The sequence below is a fragment of the Eschrichtius robustus genome, chromosome 1, assembly GCF_028021215.1.
Source record: "Eschrichtius robustus isolate mEscRob2 chromosome 1, mEscRob2.pri, whole genome shotgun sequence".
NCBI lineage: Eukaryota > Metazoa > Chordata > Mammalia > Artiodactyla > Eschrichtiidae > Eschrichtius > Eschrichtius robustus.
In genome coordinates, this window is record NC_090824.1 from 138,860,578 (window position 1) to 138,876,548 (window position 15,971).

At 38.4% G+C, this 15,971-nt stretch overlaps 1 protein-coding gene across 2 annotated transcripts in view; it reads right to left on the reverse strand.

Moving 5' to 3' along the window:
* The window catches only part of LOC137760254 (OTU domain-containing protein 7A), a 176,492-nt gene extending 161,517 nt beyond the window's left edge, over window positions 1–14,975 (reverse strand). For both annotated transcript variants that reach the window (XM_068537405.1, XM_068537397.1), the window contains exon 1: window positions 14,825–14,975. In XM_068537405.1, coding sequence (XP_068393506.1) covers window positions 14,825–14,975 — 151 coding nt within the window. The remainder of the gene's footprint in view (window positions 1–14,824) is intronic.
* Window positions 14,976–15,971: the final 996 nt, after the last annotated feature.

A 15,971-nucleotide genomic window follows, 5' to 3' on the forward strand; every position in this document is an offset into this window, starting at 1 on the left:
GTCAGCCACATGCAAAAGTATGAAACTGGACCACTATCTTACACCATATACAAAAATCAACCAGAATGGATTAAAGACTGGAACCTAAGACCTAAAGACCTCTCAGAAGAAAATTAGAGAGTTGGCTCTTTGACATTTGTCTTGGCAACGATTTTTAGATTTGACATGAAAATCAAAAATAAACAAGGGACTACATCAAACTAAAAAACATTTGCACAGCAAAGGAAACCATCAGCAAAATAAAAAAGCAACCTATGGAATGGGAGAAAATATTTGTAAACCACATATCTGATACGGAGTTAATATTCAAAATATACAAAGAGCTCCTATAACTCAGGAGCAAATCCCCCAAATAATCCAATTAAAAAATGTGCAAAGGGCCTGAATAGACATTTTTCCAAAGAAGACATACAAATGGCCAACAAATATATGTAAAGGTGCTTGACATCACTAATCATCAGGGAAATCCAAATCAAAATCTTGATGAGGTATCACCTCACACCTGTTAGGATGTCTATTTTAAAAAAGACAAGAGGGCTTCCCTGGTGGCGCAGTGGTTGAGAATCTGCCTGCCAATTCAGGGGACACGGGTTCGAGCCCTGGTCTGGGAAGATCCCACATGCCGTGGAGCAACTAGGCCCGTGAGCCACAACTACTGAGCCTGCGTGTCTGGAGCCTGTGCTCCACAACAGGAGAGGCCGCGATAGTGAGAGGCCCGTGCACCGCGATGAAGAGTGGCCCCCGCTTGCCACAACTAGAGAAAGTTCTCTCACAGAAATGAAGACCCAACACAGCCAAAAATAAATAATAAATAAATAATAAATAAATTAAAAAAAATTTAAAAAAGACAAGAGATAACAAATGCTGGCAAGGATATGGAAAAAAGAGAACGCTTGTGAGCTGTTGGTGGGAATGTAAATTAGTATAGTCACTATAGAAAACAGTATGGAGTTCCTCAAAAAATTAAAAATTTAACTACCATATGATCCAGCAATCCCACTCCTGAGTATTTATCCTATGGAGACAAAATCATTATCTCCAAGAGACACCTGTACTCCCATGTTCATTGCAGCATTATTCACAATAGCCAAGATATGGAAACAACATAAACGTCCACTGATGGATGAATGGATAAAGAAAATATATATACACAATAGAATATTATTCAGCCTTAAAAAGGGAGGAAAACCTGTCATTTGCAACAGCATGGATGAACCTGGAGGGCATTATGCTAAGTGATATAAGGCAGGCAAAGACAAATAATGTATGATCTCACTTATATGTGGAATCTTAAAAAAAAATTTGAACTCATAGAAACGGAAAGTAGAGAAGTGTTTTTCAGGGGTTGGGCGGTGGGGGAAATGGGGAGAGGTTGGTAAAAGGGTACAAACTTTCTGTTATAAGATGAAAAAGGTCTGAGGGGTTAATGTATTATGTGGTTCCTATAGTTGATAACACTGTATTGTATAACTGAAATTTGCTAAGAGGGTAGAACTTAAATTTTCTTACAAAAAAAAAGGAAAAAGGCAAACAGTTGATGTGTTAATTAACTTGGTAAGGAAATCCTTTCACAGTGTATACATATATCAAATTATCGTGTGTGTACTTTAAATATCTTGCAATTTTATTTTTCAATTAGATCTCAATAAAGCTGGAAAAAAAACTTTGCCTAACCTTAGGCCATTAAGATTTTCTCCTACGCATTTTTCTAAAATATTTTTGAGTTATAGGTGTTACATTTAGGTCTATCATCCATTTTGTGGTAATTTTTGTATATGTGTGAGGTATAGCTCAAAGTGGTTTTTTTGTACATGAATATCCAATTATTTCACTGTCATTTATTGAAAAGATTATTTTTTCTGCACTGAATTGCCTTCGTTTCTTTACTGGATTTCAGGAGTCAATATATATGAGCTATTTCTTGACTTACCAATGTTTCATTGATCTATTTCTCTATCTTTATGCCAATTCCACATTCTTTTGATTATGGACCTTCATAATGATTCTTAATAACAGATATTGTTAGCCTGCAACTTTGCTCTAATTTTTCAAAGTTCTTTTGTTTATTCTAGGTTTTTGCATTTCTCTTTGAATATTAAAGTAGCTTGTCAATTTTTACAAGAAAATGCCTGCTGAGATTTTGATTGGGATTGTGTTGAGCTTAAAGATCAATTTGGGGAGAATGACATCTCAACAATATTGAGATGTCATGGATGTGCAACATCTCTCCTTTCATTTAGGTCTTTAATTCTCTAAGCAATGCATTGTAGTTTCAGTGTATAGGTCTTACACACTGTTGTCAGATTTATCCCTAGTATTTCATATCTTTTGATGCTATTGAAAAAGTTATTTTTTGAAATTTCAATTTCCATTATTCATTGCAGATATATAGAAATGAAATTGACATCTGTATATTAATCTTGTATCCTGCAACACTGCTGAACTCACTTATTAGTTCCAATAACTTTTTGTAAATTCCACTGGATCTTATACATAGGTCATTATGCCCTCTGTGACTAGAGATAGCTTACTCTTCCTTTTCAATCTGGATGGTTTTTGAAATTATACTTTCTTGCTTGACTACACTGGCTAGAATCTCCAGGGAAATGTTGTATATAGTGGTGAGGGTTGGCATCCTTGTCTTGTTCCTGGTCTTAGTGCGAAAGCATTCTTTCTATCAACAGTAAGTATCTTGGTAGCTGTAGGGCTTTTTGTTTGCTTATTTGTTTGTTTTGTAAATGCTCTACATTAGATTGAGAAAGTACCCTTCTATTCCTAGTTTTCTGAGAGTTTTTATTTATTTTTTAAATCAGGAATGAATGTTGGATTTTGTCAGACTCTTCACATTCCTATTGAGGTGATCATATAGTTTTCTGTGTTTTGGTTTGTCAATATGGTAAATTACACTGATTGATTTTTGAATGTTAAATTAGTTTTGCCTTCTTGGGATAAAACCCACTTGGTCATGATGTATTATACTTTTTATGTATTACTGAGTTCAATTTGCTAAAAATTTATTTAGGGTTTTCATATTGATCTTCATGAGGAACATCTGCTCTGGACCGTTTGGTTTTGTATTAGGGTACTCTGGCCTCATAGCATGGATTGGGAAGTATAGCTCTTCTTTGATTTTCTGGAAGAGTTTGTGTAAAACTGCTATAATTTCTTCTATGTGTGGTAGAATTTACCAGTGAAGTGTCTGTGCCTGCAGTTTTCTTTGTGTGAAGGCTTATTAACTCCAACTTAAATCACTTTAAGAGACAGAGAGATATCCAGGTTATTTACTTTTTCTTGCATCAGCTTTGGTAGTTTGCACTTTTCAAGGAATTTGTCAATTTCATCTAAGTTGTAATTATTAATATAAACTTGTCCATAATATTCCCTTATAATACTTTTAGTGTCTATACAATCTGTACTAAGGTAATTTCTCATTCTTTATATTGTTAATTTATCTTCTTTTTCCCTGATTATCTGGCTAGAGGTTTATCAGTTTTATTGATCTCAATGAATTTACTCTTGAGTTCATTGAGTTGTCTATTATTTTTCTCTGTTCTGTTTCATTACTTCTGATATTTATTGTTTCATTGCTTCTGCTTACTTTGGGTTTAATTTGCTCTTCTTTTTCTAGTTTTTAAGGTGGAAACTGAGGTCATTGATTTGAGGCCTTTCTTTTTTTCTAACAAGGTTAGTGATAGAAATTTCTCCTATGTACTGCTCATTTCTTCAGTTATTTTTTTCTGTCCCTTACGCCCCTCTTCAGGAATTCCAATTACACATATTTTAGGTTGACTGCACTTCTTCCACAACTCACTGATATGTTTTGAATTTCTTTATTTTCTTTGTCTCATTTTGGATAGTTTCTATTGTTATGCCTCTGTTTATTAATCTTTGTTTTTCTGTAATATTCAAACTGCTCTTAATCCCATTGAGTTAATTTTTAATCTCATGTAGTTTTCATATCTGGAAGTTTGATGTGGGTCTTTAAAAATATCTTCTACATCTTTACTTAAATTTTTGAACATACAGAATACAATTTATTCAACTCTGCTGTTTTTACAACTTTTAATAACTCTTAATGTCCTTGTCTGATAATACTAACATCTATGTCAGTTCTAGGTTGGTTTTGATTGAATAATTTCTCCTTATTATGGGTCATACTTTCCCACATCTTTGCATTCCTGCTAACTTTTGACTGGATGACACACAATGTGAATTTTATATTGTTTGGTGCTGAACGAGTTTATATTCCAATAACTATTACTCAGCTGTGTTCTGGAATGTAGTTACATTTCTTGGAAACAATTTAATCCTTTTGGGTCTTGCTTCTATGGTTTGTTAGGTGTGACCAGGGCAGTTTTTATTCCAGGGTTAATTATTTGCCATTACTGAGGCAACACCCTTCTAGAAATCACACTCGGTGCTTTTCCTATTTGATGGGTGGGCACAGACACTGTACTTAGCTCTGTGTTGCTGGTGGGCACTGTTTCCTCTAATCTTAGTTGGTTCTCTCCCCAGCTGCATGTAACTTCCTTACACACATGCCATGTAGCAGAGGCAAACCCTTGGTACATTGCTGGCGTTCTCCCTGTGCATCTCTCTCCTCTCTGTGCTCTGATCTCCTTCACTCCCCGACCCTCAGCTCTGACTCCTCATGACAGGCAGTCTGCTGGGCTCCATCTCGGATCCTTCTCTCCACACCACATCCTGGAAACACTCTCAAGGCCATGAGCTTGGCAACCACAGGACTACTATTGTATGTTTCCCATCTTTCAGGGATCACCTTCCTTCATTGTCTAAAGTTCAGTGGCTTGTTTCTTACACACTGCTCTCTTCTCTTGTCTCAAGCATGAGGGTAAGCCCATTTCCTAATGCTCCATCTTGGCTGGAAGCAAAAGTTTCCTGATGCTGTTTTTAAACTATTGTTATGGAAAGTTGTATAAGCATACAGAAATATACAGATTATTATGAACCCATGTGCATCCATTACCCAGTTTTAATAAATAATCAGTTCATGGCTAATCTTGTTTCATTTCTAATCTCACCCATTCCCCCACCTCCCAAATCTCAGAGTGATAGCATTTCATCCATCAATATTTCAGTGTGTGTATATTTCTTAGCATAACCTCAGTAACAATATCACACCTAAAACTAATTGACAATAATTCTTTAATATCATCATTGAGCAGTGAGCTGCTTGACTAGGGAGCAGGAAGAGGCTGGGAGAGTGGCAGTGAGGACACTTGGAGGGGGTTAAAGGGACACAGATCCTACTAACTGCATCACATACTCCGTTAAGAAATCCACCCACAAGGTGCTGGGGATGCCTCTTCAACGAAATTCCATTTAGTCCGTGTTATTGAGTACATGGGGCTGGGAGCCCTGGAGGAACATGCCTATCAGGGGAGCAAGGTAGAAGAACACAAAAAGGTGGGTAGCTCAGGTGGAGACATCCTCCAGAAAGACTGCAATGGATGTGGTTGGCTTTCCAGAGAGAAAGCATTTAATTTCAAGCAGCCAGTGATGGTACTTGGGGTTACAATCTTCCCTAAGGGAAAGGAAACGAGGGATCTACTTAATTGATTTGCGTGCCAGAACAAAACTACCACACATGGTCCTAATGGTCTCAGTTTGTTTTCACAAGTATTTAAATACACTCACCCGTCTAAGGAGAAAATGTTTCCTCCTGAATGGGACCATGCCAAAGGAGGTGTCTTGGAAATTGGATCCTGGACAGGACTATTTTTTTGGTTATTTCAAATACTATTAATCTAATGGCAGAGCTGCCCCTGCTGGGGACAGGACAGTAGGGGGAGGAACCTGTGGTTTCATTTCAGTAACCATTTCAGTAATCATTTCTAGATTCACAGGTAATCCCGGCTCTGGCCAGAGGCCATCAGACCTTCTCCTCTAATTCCCACTCAGGATTCACAGTCACCAGGCTGCTTTTTTCTTCCCACTCAGGGATGTGGGACTTGCTCACAGCAGCCCTCTAATCATGCAAATTTGAAAAAAGTTAGAGCAGTGAATTCTCCTGGTAAATCAGGTGACGTGTGTTCAAGACTGGGCTTCAGATCTAGCTTGACTGCAGAGAAAGGATGCTCTGGGTAAATACGTGTGGTGAGTCTGGCCTTGGGACACTTTTATTTCTCACTGTAATTAAAAGTGTGACCATTCTGGAGCCCACTTTGGTTTCCTGGGTGTTTAATAAGTTAGTGTGGCTCTTGGAGCCAAAGCATCCTGGGTCAGCCACGGCGACTGGCCAGGATCCAGGCAGAGGGCCTTTGGGCTCCTCCCACCTGTGAAATGCTCCATGGTAGCCCTGTGGGTTTGCTGTGGGTGGATGACCAGCTGTCAGGCTAAGGAGAGACTTCTGCTAAACACATGCTCCCCTGAGTTGCCTCCATCTCTCCCCCATTTCTTGGGTGTATGCTTTGGAGCATTACTGCATTTATCCAAGTCAGCAGCTGCTGTCCCTGTATCATAGGAACATTTTCAAAGACCAAACGTAAAGGTTAATGGAATTACCTGTCAATATGACTGGCAAGTGATTGGGAGTTACCTCTCCATACGAGCTGGACCACCATTTGCAAATTTCCAAACTAAATATACTTCAAACCCAAGGAACCCAGTATTGGAAAAGGGTATATTTCCTCATAAACAACTCTAGAAACTTTCATTATCAAATTACCAACTCAACTGGCAAACATACATGCATCTTAAAATACGTGGACAGCTTCCCTACATGCATATATATTTTTGAGAATACGATTTAACTCACTTGTCACCATTGTCCTTAATTTTGCAAATTCCACAAAGATTCTGAAAAATTAGACTAGGGACATGTGAGATGTTAATTTCCAGTTAATGTTTCTTCTAAATGAAACCTGGCTTCTTTGCTCAAGGATTTTTTCCCCCATGGATGGCAGCATAAGTGAGGCATGGAAAGAATATCTTGGTAAAGCTGCAAGGCCTGAAATTCACAGTTATTGTAAAAGTGTGAGAGTTGCTTTCTCTTTAAGTAGGGAACTGACACTTTAAGAACTCATGTGTTTGGCCTCCCACTCAAAAATCTTTTTAACCAACTTTTAATATATGTCAAGTGGCTAGACAGTGCCTGGCACATGAATGTTAGCTATTAGTTCTAGTTTTTGAATAGTCTTTGTGGTCTCTTGAAGTGGTATTTTATTTGAAAAGTTAATTAGTCACATCATAAAATGGGTTACTCAAACATTCCTCCAGTGATTCATTAAAATTCTTCCAAATGGACATAGCATACGAAATGCTGCTACACTCTACAAGGACACAGTGGGTACAGGAATCAATGGTAGGTGATCCGGTTTTGCAGAAAAACCTGGTATTTGGTGTCACAAGTGGATTCACGTGTGGTTCTGCTATATCCTGACTATGTAACTTCAAGGAATTTTCTGGGCCTTGGTTTTCTTGCCTATACAATGGGAAAGCTAAGACTTTGTTAATGTGTTGCATGGATTAAATGAGACATCACATTTAAAGAGCCTAGTGTCTGATATAGAACAATGTACCATAAATGCTAACTACTGTCATCAATGCTACTGCTCTTGTTTTTAAGAACTTGTTTTTCTTTATATTTTATATATCCCCTTAATTTAATCAGGAAAACTCCCTTTAGATTGGTTCCATTATTATCCTTTTTTAAAAACTGAAGTATGGTTAATTTACAATGTTGTGTTAATTTCAAATGTATAGCAAAGTGATTCAGTTATACGTACATACACACATATATATGTATATATGTATTTTTTCTTTTTCAGATTATTTTCCAAAGAACTTCTAATTTAATGAGGAAAAAAAGTATGTGATCAATTATCAAATAAGACACAACCAAATATCTGTTGTAATAGAAGTCTACAAAGTTCTGAGGAATGGCAAGGAATGACCAATTCATTCCAACTCTTCCTAGAAACTTCTTTCCCGGGTATCCACTCTCTCATACCTCAAATCTTTGTTCAGATTCCATTTCTTTTAGTGAGGCCTTCTCTGACAACCCTAACTTAAAATTGCACCCATACCCGCACCCAATACCTGCTCCCCTTATACGGGTTTCTCCATGGCATTAACCACTAAAATACCATCTAACTCATTTATGCTGTTTATTGTTTGTCTCCATGCGCACGAGGATTTCCATCTGGTTGCTTGTTCCTGGTTCCCAGCAGCCAGATCACACTATTGAGGGGCTAGCATGTGCCAATGGTGGGGGAACAAAGTGGGCAAAACCTGGAATGGCCCCTGCTGTCATGCAGCTTGTGATCTAACTAGGAAGAGGAGCAGAATAAAGAGTGAGACAGAGTGTGTGTGTGGGGGAGTGGGCAGCACTAGACATGAGCTTAAACACAAGCACAGAGGTGGATGGTGTGTCTGGGGAGAAGGATGGTAAAGGGATGCAGTGGGAGATGAGGTAGAAAGGATGGAGCAGGGCTGGATGCTGAAGGGACTTGAGTGGCTTGTGGAGGAGTTTATTCTGCAGGTAGAGGGGATATCAGAGGAATCTGGGAAACAAAGTCACCCAAACTGACCTTTGTTTCAGAGGGACCACTTGACCAACTGGCAAAGGGAAGCCTGCGGCCAGGTAAGGACACACCCTTTCACCCAGAGGCTGACTGTTGTTCACTTCCTCTGCCTTTGTCTCTGCTTATCCCGTTGTCCCTATCCTGTCTTTTTTGCCAGATTTCTATCAGCCTCTGCTACTCTTTCTTCTCATTGGCCTTCCTCTGCTGTACTGTGATTCCCATCACTGTGTGTTTTTAACTTTTTATTTTGAGAAAAATAAATTAATTAAAAACACACAATATTTTTTTACTTTACTCTTTTTAAAAATTGAAGTATAGTTGATTCACAATGTTGTATTAGTTTCAGATGTATAGCAAAGTGATTCAGTTATACATACATACACACATATATGTATAGATATATATACATTTTTTCAGACTCTTTTCCCTTATAGGTTATTACAAAATATTGAGTATAGTTCCCTGTACTATACAGTAGGTCCTTGTTGGTTATCTGTTTTATGTATAGTAGTGTGTATCTGTTAATCCCAAACTCCTAATTTATCCCTTCCCACCTTTCCCCTTTGGTAACCATAAGTTTGTTTTCCATGTCTGCGGGTCTTTTTCTGTTTTGTAAATAAGTTCATCTGTATCATTTTTTAAGATTCCACATGTAAGTGATATCATATGATATTTGTCTTTCTCTGTCTGGCTTATTTCACTCAGTATGATAATCTCTAGGTCCATCCATGTTGCTGCAAATGGCATTATTTCATTCTTTTTTATATGAATAATTGAGTAGTATTCTATTGTGTGTATACATATACCACGTCTTCTTTATCTGTTCATCTGTCGATGGACATTTAGGTTGTTTCCATAAAAACACACAAATAGTTTAAAAAACACTACAGAGAGAGTCCATGTACCTTTCACCCAGCTTCTGCCATCACTGAAATTTTTTTACCCTTAGAAAGATCTGAGACCTCACAATGAAATAGTTTGTTCTTTGAAACACTGACTTTTAGAAAAATCTTGACCCAAATAACTTTGACAACTTAAAGAACCCACCATACGTAGGCAACCATGACCTTCCCACTTGTAAAAACAGAAGACAGGTTCCAGGGTATATGAAGGAAGGACACCCCACTGCGTCTCTCCTACTGAAAGCAGCTATTCACCTGCTACTATTACTTCATTATTACTTTACCTATTACTTCATTATTCAGAGAAGTAATGAGAGCAGGCAGACTGAGGAAGAAGACCACAGAACTGGTGGTGAGTTTATCACTTTTTATTTCCAGTCTCTCTGACGTGAACTCAGGGCAGCCCAGAACTCAGAAGTGGGCATTGGTTCCAAGAGGAGACCTCTCCTCTGGCTCAAGAAGCAGGAAGGGGGTCTACAATGTTCAGAGAGAGTGTAGAAGCCCCTTATTTATCTTTTTTTTCTTAAATTTTTTCCTTCAGTTCTCTTGTGCCCCAGACCTCAAGCAATCCTGTGGCAGCAATGGGAGATGGCAGGAAATCAGAACAGGAAGGCAGAGAACCTTCCTCTCTAATCAGAGGAGCTGTGGATCCCAGTGGGTGTGGTGAGCCCCACTGCTGTTGCTCTCTCTCCGGCCTCTGCTCAGCTCTGAGATGGGTGCAGTCAAATCAAGTGTGCAGGAGTGCAGGGCAAACACAGCCTCAGGGTGCTGGCTGAAGGGCTGGAGAGCAGAGTCCCAGGGATGCAGAACTAGCGAGGCGATTATGATAAGGCAGGAGCTTGGGAAAGCAACCCCTTAAAGTTGTTTATGAACTCTTGGGCTTACCCCTGAACTGCACATGTATGGATCTGACCCTGAATAGACTCCAGAGACTTGGAGCAGTAAAATATGGGACAGACGACTTGCCTAAGTCCCAGACTGGCCAGTAGGTGGTACATACACCAGACAGATCCAACAGCACTTCTCAAAGACTTGAAGTCGAAACCACGATCCACAGAAGTCTTGGGGAACTGAGGACTTGTGGTCTGAACCCTACTGGGTTAATTACTTCCTAAAACAAAAATAACAATATCTGCCATAAGATTTAAAAAACAACCAAAGTCTCAAAACATAATATTCAAAATATCTAGGATACAATTGAAATTTACTCACTATACCAAAAAACCCAGGGAAATCTCAATAGCAATGCTGGGATGCCACAGATATTGAAATTATCTGACCAAGACTTTAAAGCAGTTATTATATTTTCCAACCAGTAAGAGAGAGCAAACACTCTTGAAAAATACAGAAAGTCTCAGCAAAGAAACAGAAGATATAAAGAAGAATCAAGTGGAAATGTTAGAAATGAAAAAATTCAACAACTAAAATAAAAAATCATTGGATGGGCTCAGTAACAGAATGGAGATGACAGGAGATTCAGTAAATTTATAAGCAGATCAACAGAAGTTGTCCAATCTGAAAAATTGACAGAGAAATGATTGGAAAAGAAAGTGAGTAGAACTGTACGGACCTGTAAGACAATAACTAAAGGTCTAACCTTTATATCATCCAAGTCCCATTAGGAGAGGAGAAAAATGTGCAACAGAAAAAATCTTTAAAGAAATAATGGCTGAAAGGCTGGTTTACTATTAGAAGGCAATCAATGCAATACATTATATTAGCAGTTTAAAGAAGAGAAACAACTCAATCATATCAGCTGATGTAGAAGATGCATTTGGAAAAAACTTAACAACTATTTATGATAAAACTTTCATCAAACTAGGACCAGAAAAGTATTTCCTTCACCTGACAAAGAATATCAACAGAAACCCATTCTACATAAAGCTGAAAGACTGAAAGCTTTCCCCCTAAGATCAAGAACAAGGCAAGGATGTTCCCTTTCACCACTCTTATTCAACCTTTTACTGGAAGTCTTAGCCAGTGCAGTAAACAGGAATAAGTGAAGAATAAGAGTAAGGTAAGAAAAATAAATAAAAGGCATACATTGGAAAGGAAACAACGTAATTGTCTACATAGAAAATTTCAAGGAATACACACACAGACACACACTCTTGAACAAATAATTGAGTTTAGTAAGATTGCAGGATATGAGGACAACATGGAAAAATCAATTGCATGTTGATTATATACGAACAATGAACAATTAGAAACCGAACTTAAAAAAAATACCATCTATAGAAGTTCAATTCCTCCCTAGATATATACCTTACAAAATATGTATAGGATCTGATATGCTAAAAACTACAAAATGTTCATGAAAGCACTCAAATAAGGCTTAAATAAATGGAAAATATAGCTACACTGACTTCATGGGTTGGAAGACATAACATAGTTAGCATTGATTTATAGATTTAACATAATTCCAATAAAAATTCCAGCAGGAAACTTTATAGAGGTAACCCAATCCTCAAGTTTATATGGAGAGGCAAAAAAATAGGATACCTGAAACACTTCTGAAAAAGAATAATAAAGTTGGAAGAATCATGCTGATTTTAAGACTCACTACAAAGCTATGGTAATCAAGACGGTGTAGTATTGGCAAAGGAATGGACATATCGATCAGTGGAACTGAACCGGCATCAATAAATAGTTTCCTACAAATACACTCAGTTGGTTTGTGACAAATGTGCAAAGGCAATTCAAAGGACAAAGGATAAGCTTTTCAAAAAATGGTTTGAACAACTGGTCATCTATATGCATAAAAATGAACCTTACCCTAAATCTCACATGTTATACAAAAATCAACTCAAGATGAGTCAGAGATCTAAATGAAAACACAAAAGTATAAAACTTTTAAGAGTTCACATAGGAGAAAATCTTCATGACCTGGTTATGCAAAGGTTCTTAGACATGTCATCCAAAGCATGATCCATAAAAGAAAAAAAAATGATAATTGGACTTCATCAAAATTAAAAACTTCTGCTCTGCCAAGGGCATTGCTAAGAGAGTGAAAAGTCAAGCACAGACTAGGAGAGAATATTTGCAAATCACGTATCTGACAAAGGATTTATACTCAGAATATATAATGAACTCTCAAAACTCAACTATAAAAAAAATAGCAACCTAATTTTGCTGAGAAATAGGAAAAAGGCTTGAACAGATATTTTGCCAGAGAAAATACACAGATGAAAACTTCTAACATGAAAAAAATTCAGCATCATTAGTCACTAGGGAAATGAAAACTAAAATGATGAGGAAATACCATTCTAAACCTACTACAATGGCTAAATTTTTTTTTAAAAAGCCAAGAGCTGGTGAGGATGTGGAGCAGCTAGCACTCTCACATATTTCTGGTGGAATGCAAAATAGTATTGCACTCTGGAAAACAGTTTGGCAATTTCTTTTAAAGTTAAACATATACTTACCATGTGAACCAGCAATCCCTCCCCTGTGTTTACCCTAGAAAAATTAAAACTGTGTTCACAAAACCCCTGTTCTCAAGTGTATCGCAGTTCTAGTCTAACTGTAAAAACTGGAAACAACTGAATGCCCCCTACAGGTGAATGGCTAAACAGTCCATGGTCCATCTCTACAATGGGTACCACTCAGCAGAACAAAGGAACAAACTATGGACACGCACAACAGCTCAAATGAATCTCAAGATAATTATGCTGAGTGAAAGGAAGCCCGTTCAAAAAGATTAGGTTCTGCGTGACTCCATGTATATAAAGTTCTCGACAGAGACAAAACCAAAGTGATAAAAAACAGAGCAGGGGTTGCCAGTGCCCAGGGTTGGGGAAGGCACAGCGTTAAAGAGAGCAGGAGGGGTACTTGGGGGTGATGGGACAGTTCTGTGTTCTGAGAGCAGTAATAATAACACAAATCTATACACATGTTCAAATTCTTAGAACTGTACACAAAAAGTCATTTTCCTTAAAAAATAAAATTAAAGAAAAAAGAAAAGAGCTGACAACTCTTGCTTCCAACTGAAGGCTAACCAGATATCAACAGCAAGGTCAGTACTAGTTGCAAAGAGGGCAACCACAGACAAGATCTTCTGCTACAGTCTGAGCATCTCTACATGCTGGTCACTCCACCTGAGCATTTACATCACAACTTCTAATGTTTACGATCACCCTGGAAAGTGGGTTAGGCTCATTGTATAGAAAAAAAACTGAGGCTTAAGGGAAATGAAATAATTTGCCCTACATCTCGTAGCCAGTAAATGTTGAGTCTGGACTTGACCCCAGCCCTTGTTGCCAATCTCACTGTAAACCTACTTCTCCATATGACTGCTCACTGAAATTAAGAAAAGCAGTGAAAGCTATCAGGGAGACATTAGAACAGCACTTTGATTCACATATATCACAAATATTCTCTAAGCATATTTTACTCTAAACCCCAAGTTTGTTTGAAATTCTGGGAGATTCAGGGAAATTTAAAAACTACTCCCATTTTATCAGAATCCCCCAATAAGCGGCTAATTTTCAATAGGATTGAATAGTTACCTCCAGTCATGCAAATCTACAGTAATTCATATTTTCCCCTAAGTGAATGAAGGAATCATTGTAACTTAACACTACTTGACCAAGTATTTGCTAATTTCACAAGTAGGAATTTATACACATGAAGCAAAGAGTAATTGTTTAAAAATTCTCCCCTTTCACACACAGGACTCTCCTGAGAAGTTGTAATTGGTTCTTCCCACTTCTTCCCTTCACCCCACCACGAAAAAAGAAATTTCAAAAATACACAAAGTAAATCCATTTTAGAGACTGAAACTAAACATTAATTTTTATTTCATTATGATTATAACTGAATAACTCTCTCAAAACATTCTAAATATGGACTATGCACATTTTTCATGTAGTGAATGATATCTACGCTAAAAGCTTGAGGATGAATTTGCCTTCTTGCTTGTGAATTATTTTCAACTATTTTATTGGCTGTTAGGTGTTTTTTCACCAAAAACTATGGCCTAAAGTATTTTTGTCTTAGCTAAGACAAAGATAAGAAGCTAAGGTCTCCAATAAAAGTGGTTTTTTGAATGTTCTCTAATTTCTGCTTTACTAAATATATTTTCTTTAAAAAATAGGTATTGGTAGATTTTGACTCAGTATGTGTAAGCTTTAATGCAAAGCAAAGCTTAGCTAATGCCTTCTGCTCTTTTACTGTAGAGAGTTGTCTGATCTATTCCATTCCCCAAAGAAAGTCAAGAATAACAAAAGTAATTTCACCATCCACACCTTCTTTTGCTTTTTTAGGAGTCCAAGTACCACCCTCGTCAGGTAAGAGAAACTTTCTTATCTTTTGTCACTGGGTTGGGGGCAGTTATGCCCAAGAGGGTGGTTGGGGGGTGGGCTGGAGGAGGCCTACCTTCCAGCAGGTCTCTGGCCAGACCAGGTTCTGCCCCCGTGGACCGAACAAAGTCTGACAGGACTGCGTCCATATCAAGAGTCATAGGAGCGTGTAGAAGGGCCGCCCAACACTCAGCCGAGGTGGGGTTTGGAAGCAGGCTAGAAACCATCCATCTGTAGGAGAGAACAGAGAGGCAAACATGATGGAGAGAAGAAACCAGTTCTGCTTGCTGTGCCATATATTTGAGCCAATGTGGGACATTGCCTGATTGCCTGATGTGCGACAGTAAATAATAAAAGTCAGACTCAAATGTCATCCCTTTGTAGCTGCCACAGGAGAGAGGGGGCATTCCCAGCTCAGTGCTTCCTGTTTGCGTTCTGTCAATTTCAGTGACTACCGATTAAAAAGAAGATAGACTAGGTTGGTCTAGAAAAATTAAACACCTGATCTTAAGATTCATTTGGAGTCGCTAGATTTCTAATCCTCTTCCAAGTTATGCAGACGTGTAACACTTCCACAAATACAATTGTGTTGCCACTATATCCCACCTATGCCTTTATCACTGACCCATCCTTGTGCCCACCTCAGCCCTCCCTCTCACTTGGCTCTCAGGAAAGACTCCACGTCAATCCAGAGTCGACAGAAATACCACACTTGCTGAAGAGGATAAACCATTCGCCAACTTTCCAAGAGCTGTCATACTCACAACAACAATCCAACAAAATTCATAGATCTCTCAGATTTCCTAGGCAGAATAATCCCAGTTAGGGGGATAAAACAGTGCCCTGCAGCTTGACCACAGGCCGACTGTGCCAGCCGGTTGCTGAGGAAAAACAACCAGCACACAGCATGTGAGGGTGACTCCCACCAGTGAACCAGGGCCACCAGTGGTAACACAGCCATGCCTGATAAAGCACAAATGCATCCTCTGTCTCCATCAATAAGGGGTTGGCAAATTATGGTCCACCACTTGACTTTGTGAATAAAGTTGTACTGGAACCAGCCATGACCACTCGTCGTACTGTCTGTGGTCGCTTGTGCACGTGGCTGAGTCGAGCAGTTAAAACAGAGACCATAAGGCCCACAGAACAAAACATACTGGACTTCCCTGGAGGTCCAGTGGTTAAGAATCTGCGCTTCCACTGCAGAGGGCATGGGTTTGATC